At 43.3% G+C, this 14,931-nt stretch overlaps 1 protein-coding gene across 1 annotated transcript; it reads right to left on the bottom strand.

Moving 5' to 3' along the window:
* Positions 1-211: 211 nt before the first annotated feature.
* On the bottom strand, positions 212-14,588 carry ETS2 (ETS proto-oncogene 2, transcription factor). Its single transcript, XM_088160479.1, has 10 exons — positions 14,176-14,588; positions 11,067-11,138; positions 8,305-8,425; positions 6,597-6,716; positions 5,937-6,137; positions 5,310-5,393; positions 4,415-4,657; positions 3,993-4,256; positions 3,234-3,352; positions 212-1,786 (listed from the first exon to the last, which is right to left on the bottom strand). Exons 2-10 carry the CDS (start codon positions 11,136-11,138, stop codon positions 1,571-1,573), a joined length of 1,440 nt encoding a protein of 479 aa, XP_088016605.1. The 5' UTR covers positions 14,176-14,588; the 3' UTR covers positions 212-1,570.
* Between the last annotated feature and the right edge of the window lie 343 nt (positions 14,589-14,931).

Here is a 14,931-nt window from a genome sequence, read left to right on the forward strand (position 1 = left end):
ATGGTTGCATCCACCTAGCTCAGCTCCAGACCATCATCCTGTATTTTCTCCAATGAGCCCTAAAGCCTGGCTGGTTATTTTCTTTTTGGGTTACTTTTTTCATCCTGCAGCTGTTGAGGGTAGTGGGAGCAGGAGGGATGAGGAATAAACCAACAAACAAACAAGAAAGGAACTCCTCTGAAACTTTCCAGATCAAAAAGCACACACAAAATTTTCCTTTCAAGAGGTTTTAATGAAGAGTCGTATTTTTAAACCTCTCACACTGTACAACACATTTAACTGTACATCAAGCTCAGATAAAAAATAAAGCTTTCTTACAAAGTACGTTTTTCCAGTGATTTTTTTCCTTTTTTTTTTTTTTTTGCAGTAAAAATAGCTGCTACATAAAACTCTCCTGATCTCTGAAAAGGAGTCACAGTTTTTCCAAAAATAGAATTCGTATTTTAATCATACAGAATAAACTGCAGGAAGAGACAAGTGAACTGAAAAAATAAGGCTTGTATATAAATTTTTTTTAAAAGTACATGCATAGAAGTTGAAAAACATATGCCATTTATAAAGAAAAAAAAGGTAATTTTACCAATATTAATATTTTCATTTTTCAGTTACAGAAGAAACCACAAACAGGCCCTTTTATGTCCCAGAATACAACATTAGTTTCCTGTAAAAATGCCAAAATGCACAAAGAATTGCCAGCTTCAGTCTTGGCAAAATCCTGAGCCCAGCTTCCCTCCCTCCCCCCCCAAATGCATGCACACTGAGCATAGAACTTCTGCTGTCTCTCAGGCCAATTAAATATTTGCAGAAGGTTGTATATCCTAGACAAACATGAAGAAAAAACCCCCACATTTGATAAGTTTACATTCATCCTATTTCAAAACACACATACAATTAGTTTAATTTACACTATACAGTATCTGTTAAATAGGAACATCAGAGTTTCCAAAGGAATCACAGAATATATACAAACTGAATATTGAAATGGTATGATTTTCCTTCCCTCCTATTAAAGGGTGGGGTGTACTTTTTTGTTAACAGTTGCTGCTACATCTGGTTTTGGACACAAGAGTGTTTATGTACCTATGCAGCACATTTCTGGAGTAGTAACAGTAATAACAACAATAACAAAACGTGCTTTAAAACAAAAGTAATACCTGTTCTCCTTACTGCTCATTTAAAATAAATTAGTTTAAATAAAATGCATGAGGACGGTGGTGTTTGAAAACATCCCAGCCAAGAGTTCTGCTGGTTTCTCACAGCCAACCTTTGGTTTCAAAGCCAACCCCATCCTTCCAGGGCAGTGTTGAAGTTGGGCAGGGCAGGGCAGGCAGCTGAAATGCTGACCCCAGGAGCATCCCCCGTGTCTCCACGGCAGAGCCAGGGCTGTGCCCGCTCCCCCAGAGCCCCACTGGCCACACTGGCTCCCATCCAGCTCTCCATGGTCACAAAAAGGATGAAGGTCCCGCCTGGGGCAGCCTCTCCCCCACTCCCCGCGCACGGCGGGGCGGCCGCGGCTCCCGGGCATTGTCCCCACTGGTGGGTGACTCCAGAGCAGTGTCCCAGGCCGGGATCAGTCCTCGGTGTCGGGCTGAACGCCCAGCATGGCGTGCAGCTCCTCGGGGGTGTAGCCCAGCAGGTTGTGCAGGTCGCACACGAAGCGGTACACGTAGCGCTTGCCCGACGTCTTGTGGATGATGTTCTTGTCGTAGTAATAGCGCAGCCCCCGGCTCAGCTTCTCGTAATTCATCTTGGGCTTGTTCTTCCTCCTCCCCCAGCGCCGTGCCACCTGCCAGGGAGCAAAAGCAGGGTTAATTCAGCTCGTCTTCTTCGTGAGCAAATAAAATCCTGTCTCGGTCAGAGCATCTTATTTGCTTTGGATGGTCCGACCTCACAAGAGAAGAGTTGGTGACTGTGCAGCCTCACAAGGTGACTGTGATGCCTTAAAGTTTTAGCTTTCAAATTTTCCAGATTCTGCACTGCATTAGTGCATAACTCTGAACGTCATACAAAGTGTTAAAAGTTCTCCTCCCAGCTCAGGCACACAGAACAATCCTTTTCCAGCCCCAGAACCAAGGACACGCTGCAGCTTCAGCCCCAAAAAGTGCAAACAGCAGAGAACTGAGGAGAGAATCTGGGAGGATGGGACTGCAGAACCTGGAGCTGGAATTGGACAATGAACCCCAATATGGAAATGGACCAAAATTTATAAAAGTGTGAAAACTCCTGACTCTGGGTCCATCTTGGGTTGAGCCTTGGCCAGGCTCTTGCACTGCCCAAAGTGTATCCTTTAAAGGCTTTTTAATAAATATCTACTTTATTCCTTTAACACTGTCTAGCCTCTGTTCCAGCTCAACCTCTCCAGAAATGAGTTGATCCCACAAAAGACCTCAACAGCAGTTCCAGGAGAAGGTGGCTGATAGCAAAGGACACCAGTTTGTAGGGGATGGGCCAAAACATGCTTAAGGAGGTCAGGTTTATGGAGAAATCACAGAATACCCCAAGCTGGCAGTGTCCACCTAATTCCTGGTCCTGCACTGGACAAGCCCAAGAAACACAGAATATCCTGAGCTGGAAGGAATCCAGAATCAACCAGGCTGGAAGAGACCTTTGAGATCAAGGCCAACCTATGACCCAACACCACCAGACACTGAATGCCACGTCCAGTCTTAAACACCCCCAGGGACAGTGACTCCAGCACCAGGCCAGCTCCTGGCCCTGCACAGGAAAACCCCAAGAATCACAGAACACCCTGAGCTGGAAGGGACCCACAAGGATCCAAACCCTGCACAGACACCCCAACAATCCCACCCTGTGCCTGAGAGTTTTGTCCAAACACTCCTGGAGCTCTGGCACAATCTGCTCTCTCAAAAAAACAGTTTTACCATTGATTTGCTATCAGGCAGAAGGTGCCAATTCTTTACTGGAAGTTCAATGCTATGAAGTTCCTTGGAGTTCATGATTTCTCTCCCTTCTTTTTTTTTTTTTTTTTTTTTTTAAATCAAAAAGTTTCACTGGACTTTTTATCCCATCTCTTAATACAGTAATTTTTCTACTGGAAACAGTATCAGAAAATGAAAATGCATCACTTTTAATGAGTGAAGTTCCCAAAATACTTCAAAAGCAGCACCACTGTTTTTAATGTGCAGATAAACACACATCTATATCCAAGACTGGGCCCACAGATGTCAGACCAGACCCCAAAATCTTTGTTTTCACCCCAACTAGCCACATACCTCATCTGGGTCAGCAAGTTTAAATTCCCATCCATCTCCTGTCCAACTAATGAAGGACTGACAGGACTTGTCAGTCAGTAACTCCAGAAGGAATTGCCACAGCTGGATAGGTCCACTGCCTGTTGGGAAAGAGGAGACACAGAAAAACCACAAATTAATACCTCTGCCAGCTCTAACCACAACCAACATACATGAGCAGACTCATATCACAGACCTGGTAATTAATCTGATTTATCTTTTTTAGAGATCAGAAAGAAACCTGAGGTTTTACTCTATAGCATAAATCTGCTGTTATCCATGTAAAAATGAAGTCAGGTTTTTCATGGAAACAAAAGATTTGACAAAAGTTATGGCTTTCCCTCTCATATGGATCCTTTAACTCTCACTCCCACCTCCCAAACAGCTGCATTTTGAGCTCCAGGGCTTGTCCTGAAGTCTTTGGCTTGGCAAACATCCTACAATTTCAGCAAGGACTACAGCAACAAGGCTTTAACAACACCTGTGGGAATTTCCAAATTTGGGAGATTTTGTCCAAGCTCCCCTCTTTTTCAAACAGATCAAAAAGTGCATTTGATTTTTACTTGATCCGACATGCCTGCCTGTTCTTGCTTTGGGTAGATAACCCCCGAGACTTTGTTTAGTAACCTATAAAATTGAAATTATTTGTGACTAGTGGTCTCTACCCCTGTGGCACACACTTATAGGGAACACTGGTGTTACATAAATAAAAGGAGTGACCGTTTTTGCCTCACTACTCACCAGTAAAGCCAGCCAGGATGGCTGCTGGTATAACTGGTTTCCCTTGCTCCACAGGATCACTCCGTTCTTGAATGTAGTCTTTGAAGGACATGGTAGGTTTGCTCAGGCACAGGGACTGGCTGCAGTCATCCTCAAAGCTCTCATAGGATGGCACACGCTGCAAATCCACCAGGGAGGATTGGCTGTTCCAGGACTGCAGCATGGAATCTGAGCTCTCATAGCTCTCAGCACCACTGTCACTGGATTCGTGTTCTCTCAGCTTGCCTTTATCAAATAGAACAACAAAATTAATAAAATAGAAGGTGTTGGTGATTTTTTTTCCCCCCTCCTCCTCAATCCTGTCCATATAAATCATGCAAAGGAGGAAGAGGCATTCAGAGCACGGCCTTGGCCCAGTGTTTATCATGCAGATAACAACTCACCAGAGTTATCCATCAGCAAATTGAGATTGCTCCTTGGGAAATCTTGGTTTACTGCACAGTAGTTCACACCAACAGCATCTGCTTGGGTTTTAGGGAACAATGGGAAGTCTTGTTCTGGGTTGAGGAGATTCGGGGCCGTGGAAGTCTGACAGACGTCAGTCAGGAGACTGGGTTTGGGATAACTGAGGGGTTTAGGGTATCCAGGCATTTGCATTCCATAGGAATTCTGATCTACGTTAACAGCTGAAAAAAGAAACCAAAGAATTAGATGATTTTTTCCCTGGAGACCCTTAAACAAACTAATACACTAAATACACCAAATCAGATTCCACAAATCCCCCTCTGTAACTTGCCAGCCACAAATGCCCATTGTTCACTCTTCAAGGAAACTACAGAAAAATCTGGGGAAGTTTAAGTGGTTTTGAGCAAGGCTCTCCCCCATTAAGTGGTGTAATCAGGCTGAGCTGAAGCCTGACTGTGGTAGAATAAAACACACCATCAATCAAACAATCCGAGGGAGCCAGCACTCCCACACACTTCCAACAGCTCTAGCACACTTCCAGAGCCTTTAAAAAGGCCTAAACAGAACTCTTGCTGCTTCCCAGTTTTTGCCTCGGTTTGCTAGAGATGGGAGTGGTCATTCTGCTCCACAGATGGAGGATTTGGCAGAGCAAGAGGAAATTTCATTTTCTCAAAGCCTTTGCTCTTCAAACGATTTCCGATATAAATTAGGTGACAATTGAACAATACAAGGAAAGAAGGCTGGAGCAGCTGAAGTCAAATGCTCTCCTCAAGCACAGGAACTATTCTGGTGCTTTTTGTTTCTACCCTGGAATCTGTGACATGCTTAGAATAAACTGAGAGATGCAAAATACGAATTTTTAAAAATACTTACTTAAGGAATTATTATTGACCCAGTGAGGAACTGAGGTGAGGTGAGAGTTCTCCACATATTGTTCCTGTGTTTTCTCTTGGCTGTCTGGGGAGAAAAGAAAAAGAGAAAATTTGGGTTTATACTTTTAAAGATCTGACCTGTGTGCTATGGAAAGCTTCTGACTCTTGGGAGTATTTTGGGCTCACCACTCACAAAAATTTTAGTATCACACCAACTGAATTTTCACATAAAACTCAAAACCAACAATAACTGTGTGCTTTAATAAGTGTGCTTTAAGGTCCAGCTGTTGATTAACTTTGCATTTATGGGGTTAACTGTTTTATTTATGGGGTATTTAGTGGTCATACCCCAATCTCATTTATTCTAGTGATCTTCCCAAATAAAATCTGCCCAAAAATGAACTCAGCCAGCACACAGGATGTCTGCAGCTATCTGCATCTGTGCTTTGCACACCAAGGATGTACTGACAGTGCTGATAATGCTTTTACTGACCAAGTTTTAAAGTTCATTTCGAGTTTTCATATGCAATAAAGCCCTTCATAGCGAAACCACTTTTGAAATCAAGTCCAATTTCTGTTTCTGTTAGGAGAGCCCTAAACCAAAAGCTTTTTCTGGCTCTCTAACTACCTTTTATCATCTGTTCCAGGTGTTCCCACAGAATATCACCCACATAGTCAGGTGCCAGTTCCAGGAAACGCTCCTTGCCCAGGTTGCACAGGTCTTGGCCACTCATAAGGAACTGATGGAAGTTCACGTTTGCCAAGCTGAACTCATTGGTAGCCCATGAAAGCCACTGGCACACTTGCTGTTCAGTCCACAGCCAGGGATCTGCAAGACAGGAAGAATGCAGCATTCAGAGATAACTCCTGGCTCTTGTCAAATAATCTTCCTTAGAAAGCAGTGAATTTAAAAAAAAAATGTTTAGCCAAGTTATTGAGTTCTGAATGAATTCAGAATGAATGTATTCTTGAATTTTAAAAAAAACTAAAACAACTCAGTCCCTCTCTTTTCTTTCTGCATTCACTTGCAACCAGAGATGTCCTCAGCTTGCTTGATTCTCTCTCATGCTGCCAAAGCATGAGCTCTCCATGCACCCATTTTTAACACCAGCAAGTCTGGCCTTTCCAAGGCAAGCTGTGCCAGATTCACATAGGATCCATTCTTGTATTTCCTACTGACATCATTCTTTCCTTCTCAAAGAGCCGCTATTCAGCCTCCTCCTTAGCATTAAAAAAAAAAAAAAAAAAAAAAAAAAAAAAAAAAGGCTTATAAATAGCAAACACTTACTATTTGGGATACCCAGCCGACACTGTTCCTTTGTGAAACCACTGAAAGTATCTTTCAGGGCCTGACTCATCACAGCCTTGCTGCACGGGGTTAACAGAGGCAATTCACAGTTGTTCGACTCTGCAAGAAAAGAAAAGGGGTGGAGGGGAGGAAGAAGACATATTAACTTCAGGCCACTGAAAGGAGTGACTGGGTTTTGCTATTTGAAGAATTAAAAAAAAAAAAAAAAAAAAGGATGAAAGTTGGTGTTTTAAAAGAGATGCCATGCTCTAAAATCTCTGTGCTACTCGTTCGATAAGGCTGCATCACTAACTAGAGCTTTGCAGCTTTCCATGCATAGATCCTTATTTACTCTCAGTAGTTACATAAAGTGCCTTTGTTGCAGGGAAACTTTATTATTTTTTTTAAAGGGAAATGAGACTGCTTATTCCTATTTTACTGCCTGTAATTTGCCCTGAGACTTCTTTGCAACTCCAGACAATCTTTATTTAATTTGAGAGCTAAGTAACTGACAGCAGGGTTGTGAAGAGCCAGCTTGCACTATTCAACACTGCATTTCAGACTTTATCATATCTCATCACCCAAGCACATGGTGCAATGGATTATTCCATCATCTGGACCAAACAAGTGTGACTGGTAACAAGCTGGGGGTGAATAATGCATCAAACCACAAAGCTGGCACCATTATATGTCAGTGTAAATCACTGATCTACTTCACTGACTTTCAAATTTACAAGAAGATTCTATTTTAAGGATAAATTCGGCTCCCACTCAGCTTTTCTTATTGGCCAATTTTTTTTTTTCCAGAAGATGCCTCATTTTATCATAGAATTATGTCACAGAATGGTTTGGGCTGGAAGGGACCTTAAAGCCCATCCAGTGCCACCTCCTGCCATGGGCAGGGACACCTTCCACTGTCCCAGTTGCTCTTGGCAGATTCCAAATCAGTTCAGAGCTGTGCAGCTCTTCTTGCTCTCCCAGACTATCTACAGGTTGCACTTGTGCCTAAGTTCTGTTTTTACCACACCCTTCCTAATATCTGCAAGGACTTGCTCTGCTGACCAGAGCAGCTAACTGATTAGAATCACATTAGAACAAAGGGCCTGTGGTTTTCTGGGTTTGAGGGCTGGAGATTTTTTTTTTCCTTTCCCTAAGGGGAGATAAAAGCAGCATCAGGTAAAATATCTACATTTTGTCAGGGATTTTAGGCAAGGATTTGTAGGGCACTCTTGTTGGGATACTGGCCAATACATACACAGATAAAATGAAAAAAAAAATCTTAAAACATCCCTACCCTGTTTTTTAAGGTATGGAATAAAACACACTAAGATTTAACACCAGAAAATCAAAAAAGCTTTCAGAATATTTGCACTTTAATTGTAGTTGAGATGTTGTAAAATTAAATATACAAAACCCTCTTTTTAAAGATTTTGAAACTCTTAGCTCTGCTGAAATTCCTACTAAGGCTTCTTCCATGAAAAATCAGTTTAATAGGCTACTGCATCCCAGTTCCTATTTCTTTTCAGTACAAAAAACAACAACTATCCACAAAGAAACTAACATGAATAAAACCAAGCACATATACAGAAGTCTGTGTATTAAGCCACATCTTTTTAGGGAAATCCACGTTGCACATCCAGGAGATGTTAGTTAGACCCCAACAATCTCTGATCTGCTGCGTGGACAAAGGAAAAAAGTGAAGATTTACCATAAGAAGTGGAGTCAAATCCTGTTGGCACCTCCTGAAGCGTTTGGTCTTCACTGAGTGAGAAAAAATACCCAGCAAAAAGCGAGTTTGAGCTGTCAAAGGTGTCAAATGCCGGCTGACGCTGCAAAGGAGCAGAATAAACACAGAACAACGTCAGCATTTTGCTGGAGAGCTGTGAACTCCACTGCTAGGAAGTGTCTGGGTTTGGTTTCCTAGATCTGGAGATCATGCACAGCCACTATCTTGAATGAGCCAGCTTTGAAATGTAACCACAACGAGGGCACAGCTTCTGCTGAGTGAATAAAACCCACTGACAAGGAAGAGGTGGGGGATGGTCTGCAGCTTACAGTAAAGCCAAATCAGGATAGTCTCAGTTTTTTCCTGTAATTGAGGCTTTTAACAATAAAGAATGCATATGTGTGTATAAATACATATTTATTTCCAGGTACGTTTAAAAAAAAAAACCCTCATTTTCTTTACCCTTGAAATTGATTATCAACTTGATGAGGATGTGATGGCAGATCAGTAAATTATGGGAAAACTGCCAATGCAGAACCTACGGTAGATTTATGAAGTCTTTTTTTTTTTTTTTCTAAAGGATAAAACTCATCTAAACCACATCATTTGAAGCTACAGCCAGCTTCACACGACTTGAGGAAGGATGTTGAAGCAACTTTTACACTTCTGCCTTACTGCATTTGCCAGCAAACACATTTTGAAGTCTTTCAAGTGCTCAGAAAAACACTCCTACTTTCATTTTACAGCAAGGGATAAACAAGACTGATAAAAATGTTCCAGATAGAAGTGGATTCTACTGATATACTGACATTCAAGAAATATTGCTGTATTTTGAAAACCTAACTCCAACTTGACTTGTGCCAACTGTGTATGCCAGAAATAGCAGTATGAATTTGCTAAATTCCCCCCAACCACTGTAGTCTTTAGGGGGCAGAAGAAATGTGAGCAGAGGAGGAAATAACTTCAAAAACAACTTATGAAACTTGCTTGTTAGTCACAGGGAAACCATATATGCAATATCTTCAGGCAAAGATGGATAGAAGTTGCCAGTGATATTTTTTTAAAGGCACCTGAGGATAGAACATTGCTCTGGAAAGCTGCAGCTGGCTCATGGCAGCTCCTGCCCTTCAGGGAGCTGGAGACAAAAGCAACTTGCAAATGTTTATTTGGTTTAGGCAAACACCGATTTGCCAGCTTGTACCAAAGGAGAGGATTTAGCTGAGGACAAGGCAAGGATTTTTATGCAATGCAAAAAGCAACCTAAACTATGCTCCTGGAACAGCAATTTAGGATCAACTTCCCCTCACTTTTAATGTCACCACAAACAGTATCATACATCATTTAGTGCCTTCAAAAATTTCCTGGCCAGCAGGGACAAATTGTGGACCTCTGGTTCAGGTACTCCCCAACTCAAGTCAAAGCCAGCCCGTGGAAAAGCTCATGTCTGAGTAAAACAAGTTAATAACAGCTGCCAAATCTGCTGGTAAAAGATTCTTTATACATTACTAGATAAAAGCTCTGACTCATCTCTAGCACCTAAAAGAAAGGACAAGTTCTTTCAACACAATCTGGAAACTCCTGCATTTTGTGTAAACGGCTGACCCTTATCCTGAGTCACTGGAAAAAATGCTGTGGCATGTGAATGAGTAAAATCCATACCGTGCTAGTTTCATATTTCAAAAGGGAGAAAATTAATGTGTAAGCACGTTCTTCATTTAATAGTAGTAAAAGAGGAAAAACACAATGCAGAATGAATTCTGCTCGTCCTATCAGTTACACAACTACTCTGCTTGGCTTTTCAATACATGTAATTATTGCAGAACGAAATCAAATGGAATGTGAACAGCTACAGCACAGCAGAACACAAGTCTCTGACTTAATTCTATGACAACTGAGCACTGAATAACTGCTTAGAGCAACCGCTGTGTTCAGAGCACACAGATGTTAAGTTTGGGGGATCTCTTGGATTTCTTTGTGGGGAAGAAAAAAGGTTAAGAGGGGACATAAAGCTTCAGAGCAGTCAGCATCCCAGAGCCTCTATGACTGTTCAAAGCATGGCCATTCCTCAAAGCTAATGAGAGCAGAAAGGGTCTCCCATACTTTTAATTGGTTAACATTAATCAATGCTGTGTAAAAAATTGATACTGGGATTAAAAAGCAACTTGCATGAATGGGGAGGGGGGATGCCCTTTAAGACTGAGCCTTTATAGTCTGCTGACCTCAGTATGTAAATTCCTCTCAAAATAAGGTAACAAGCTCAGTCTACCTAAAGATAAAATAAATTTAATTATTTTTGGAGTTATTACAATGTACTTGGCTTCAAGTAATAACAGTTCTAAGTGAATAACTGGCTTTTATTCCAAACAAGGTTCAGGAAGATACCAAACCTGACCAGTCCTATCAGTCTCATCAAACTAAAGATACAAACCCTCTCCTGCTGCCCCATCCTTTAACCTTTATTTTGGCACAAGTTCCACCAACACCAGCGAATTTGAGCTCAGATCTCATCTACCTCTTTTAAATTCTTAGGATTTAGGGAATGGAGAGAAGGTTGAGGGTGCAAGATTCCTATTTCAGTCCTGCTTTTCACATCTCTGAGGAACTCAGTGGAAATACTCTGGCAGAAGATTAAAGGGGAGCAATTAAACCCGAGTTCACTTGGCTTATCCAACTCCTGTTCCAGCACTGTAGGAACACAACAAAAGCACTGGCTGGGAGCTGCCCCAGCTGGGTTTGGGACTCACCTTGAGCATTCCTCTGTACATGTTCGACACGGGAGCTACTTGATCCATGTTCCTGATCCCAAAGTCACTCATCTGAAAAACGAGAGGGGTCACATTAAAAACACTGCCAAAGGAGGAGGAAGCAGATGGTAACAGATGTGGAGCAGCTCTGGCAGTGAGATACAGGGAAAGCTTTTCCAAGCTCCCAACCACACAGGGCAGTTCCCATCTTGCTTTTCAACTGGGACAGCTTTCACAAAATCTGTGTTTGCCTGGAAAGCCCACGGAAATCTCTTGTCCACCAAGTACCTGTCTCTTTGGGGTATATTCCACCTTTTCACCCTTTAGCTTAGGTAATCAGTTTTGTGTTGTTTTTGCTTACTCCATGCCTTCTCACAGGCCATGATTCACTTCAGACTTTGGCTTTCAGGGGAAGAGGAGTGACAGAGTGACACAGTGATACACCTTCACCTCCTGCACTCACCCCTTCATGAATAACCAGAGAAGCCAATTCCCAGTGTCCCCAGCCTCCTGCCTTCACTGCTTTACTCCAATCCACGTTATCTTGCATTTTCTAAACACAGGATCAACACATTTATAAAGCACATTTATAAGTTTTAATTGAAAAGGGGTTTATGCAGTAAAATACCCTTTTCAAAGGGCTGATAATGGGACCACTATCCATATTTTTATGCTACTGAAGTCAAACCTTTATCATATTTCCTTTATTACCAGGAACAGAGTTGTGTGAGGCCTGTGTAACTTTTCTCCTATGTATCACTTAAGGAGAAGAGTGGGAAGATTCCTATCCTATGGTGAAGATCAAACATAAGGAAGAAAGCCAGTTTTATGGTCATTACTCAGGTTTATCATGATGCTGCAATTTATGTGTTAGTGAATGATATCTTATCAAGCTACACTCAATTTTCCTTCCTTTTTTTCACAGCATTGGGCTGGATTCCCTTGTTCCACAGCAACTGCCTGAAAACATGCATTTGTACTTAAACAGCCACAGAGGACACTTTCAAGATTTCCACAAAACTGCAATCACTTATTACAAGCCAAATCTATCACTCATCATGTTAACACAAGGGAAAAAAAATCACTTTAAAAATCAGAAAAAAGATCATTTTAAAATTCAGAAAAAAATCGTAAATTAGGATTTAACAAAATAAACCGAGCTTGTTAAAAATGGCAACACATTCAAAAGCCGTCCATATAAATAGAGAGGAAAATAAAAACATCCAACAGCCAAAGACAAGGAACTCTTTCATCCTCTTAAATAGCTGATCACTTAAAAATAAAATTTAAAAAAAAATAGCAGGAGTCCTTAACATGAAAGGCCTCTTTCAACTTGACTGGGCCTTATAATTGAAACAAAATAAATCAACTGATACTGAAAAGAATATTCATTAATGTTACTCAAAAAGTGCAATCTACTGAATGATGTTTTTTACCTCAAACAGCACGTACAAATATTTGATCTAAATTACACATCTCATTGAGCAGCAAAGAATTTCACACAGCATGAGTCTCACTCAGCAAGCATCCTAATCTGTTCATTAAATTTGCCACAGTTTAAACAACTGTTTATCCTTGCATTTGGCTGGGCTTTTTAAAAAGTATATGGCAATTTCCAATACCCTTTCTTTTGCCTTTGAATTCTGCTCTGGTGTCCAGGGATAACCGGCTTAGGGATTTGAGTATTTGTGAAAATGTTGTATGTATATTGTGTAAGTTGAGGTCTGATCCCTGGTTAAGAGTACAAATAAGATTCCTGGCACTTGTGTGCAATTCTGACCTCTCCACAAATCCTGTTAGGCACTTCCCCGTCCACTAAAAAAGCTGGGATTCTCTCCTTCCTGTCTTTTTTTTTTTTTTTTTGTTTCTTTAGAGATGTTTAGGGCCCTGAGACAAAAGGTTTATACCAAGTGTTGATTACACAGCATTGCTCATTAACCCAAGCCCCTGTTTTTACCATGCTGGGTTTGTTCTGAAGAAAAGCTTTGGAAAAATGAGACACAGAGCTCTGGCTGAAAAGCACATGGAGATGCTCAGCACGTTTTGCAACACTCCAGCTTTCTTCCTCCAACCGAGTATGTCAATCAGAGGAATTTCTATATCCTTTGCTCATCCCACATCAGCTCTCTCCCCATCTGCAGCACAAATTTCCAGCCCTGAGATACAAAACCCTTACAGAGATACCACAAGACAAACAGAGCTGGAAAAGCAACGCGGATTTCTGTGGCACAGAGGCGTTAAACGTGGCTTTGGAAAGCTGCTGTTTTAAGTTCAGAAAAGCCACACTGGTGTGACTGGGCCTTACCTCCAACTCCTCCACTAATGCTGATGACTGCGACTTGCCAGCTATAATTGGTTTAACTGGCAGGACACCTTCCTCAACACCCCCGCATAGCTGAGTGGGTGAACCAGAACAGGGTCAACAGGATCAGGCACTTATTAACTAATACTCCTGAATTCTGATCGCCTGCTTTTCAGCAGCAGCCAGGTGCCTGCGCACAGCTGGGCGCAGCTGGGCAGCATCCACATGGGGAAGAGAAGCGCGCTGCTTCCCCATGGATCTTGATGTACCTCCAGTTATTTTTACTGGGGTTTTTAGGGGTATTTTTTTAGGGGTTAGAGCGGGAAGGGGGGTTGTTACACCTGATTGTTGGTTTTGTTTTAAAGGTAATTTTTTTCAAGGGGAAAAAACCCGCCTCCTTTGGGAAGAGGGTAGGAGAGAACGGCGAGCCCCGTCCAGCCCCTGAGCTCCGCCGGGAGCCTGCCCGGCTTCTCATCCATGACACACGCTTCGCCCACGTAAAAAAAACTTCGGTGGGCAGATCACACAGCCCCAACGTGGCTTTTTTTTTTTTTTTTTTTTTTTTAAAGTCCTAACCAAATCCAGAGCGCGCTGCCCATTAACCCCTTCCTGCCGGGGCCGCGGCATCCCCTGGGGGATGAGCTCTCCTCAATCCCGGGGGAGCGAGGCTGAGCTGGGGTTCTGGGGGTTGTGATCGGCATCCCCGGGGAGAATCCGGGCAGCACCAGCCTGGAAGGGTCCCAGGAGCACAGACGAGCCCTTTGTGCTTTCCTCCCCCCTCCATCCTCCCCGCCGCCCCCGCCTCACCTGGTCCCCGCCGCTGCCGCGGCCCCACACGCGGCGTCCAAGGATCGAGGCGCCGCTGCCTCTCGGCCGAGCCAAAATATCCTCGATGCGGCCGCACCGGCCAACAACAACACCACCACCACCACCACCACCACCACCACCAAGAGCAGCGCAGATCCCGGCGGAGAGTCCCGGCGAAAGGAGGGGAGCACACAAGGGGCGGGATGCGGCACGGAAGGCAGGCGGGTGCCCGCGGTGTGTGGGCGCTGCCGGCCGGGCCGCGAGTGAGGGCGGCCCGCGGTGCTGCCGCGCTGGTGCCGCGCTGGTTCCGCGCTGGTTCTGCTCCGCCTCTGCCTCCCCTCGGCTCCTCTCCGTGCTGTGCCGCCTGCCCGCCCTCGCAGGCGCTCTTCAGCGGGCGGGGGGAGGCGGCCGGACCCGCCTCCCTCAAGCCCGGCCCCTCCGCTTGTTGTTGTCGCTGGTACCGGCCCAGCCGCGCTCGGCTCCGCCAGCGCCGGGGATGCGGAGAGCGGCTCGGGGAGGAAAACGAAGAGGGGGGAAAAAAAGCTGTTTTATGTCGTTCCGAGAGACGGATGTTGTTTTTTTGTTTTTTTTTTTTTTTTTTGTTTTTTGTTTTTTTTTAATTTTGTTTCCTTCCCCCTCCCTGCACCGGTTATGCGTGAGATAATTCATGCTGGACGTTTTCCATGCTTGTTTTTTAATTAATGCCTCTCGTCGAGTTGGGTGAGATTAGGAGAGTTAACCCCTGAAATTCCGAGT

The sequence above is a fragment of the Sturnus vulgaris genome, chromosome 2 (assembly GCF_052056855.1).
Source record: "Sturnus vulgaris isolate bStuVul1 chromosome 2, bStuVul1.hap1, whole genome shotgun sequence".
Taxonomy (NCBI): domain Eukaryota; kingdom Metazoa; phylum Chordata; class Aves; order Passeriformes; family Sturnidae; genus Sturnus; species Sturnus vulgaris.

Excerpts from the sequence above, each read along its gene's own strand:
- ETS2 (XM_088160479.1), bottom strand. The coding sequence starts at position 11,138 with ATGAGTGACTTTGGGATCAGGAACATGGATCAAGTAGCTCCCGTGTCG. Across the intron at positions 8,426-11,066 it reads TGTACAGAGGAATGCTCAAG|CGTCAGCCGGCATTTGACAC; the intron begins GTGAGTCCCAAA and ends GCTCCTTTGCAG. Across the intron at positions 6,138-6,596 it reads TCGGCTGGGTATCCCAAATA|ATCCCTGGCTGTGGACTGAA; the intron begins GTAAGTGTTTGC and ends CCTGTCTTGCAG.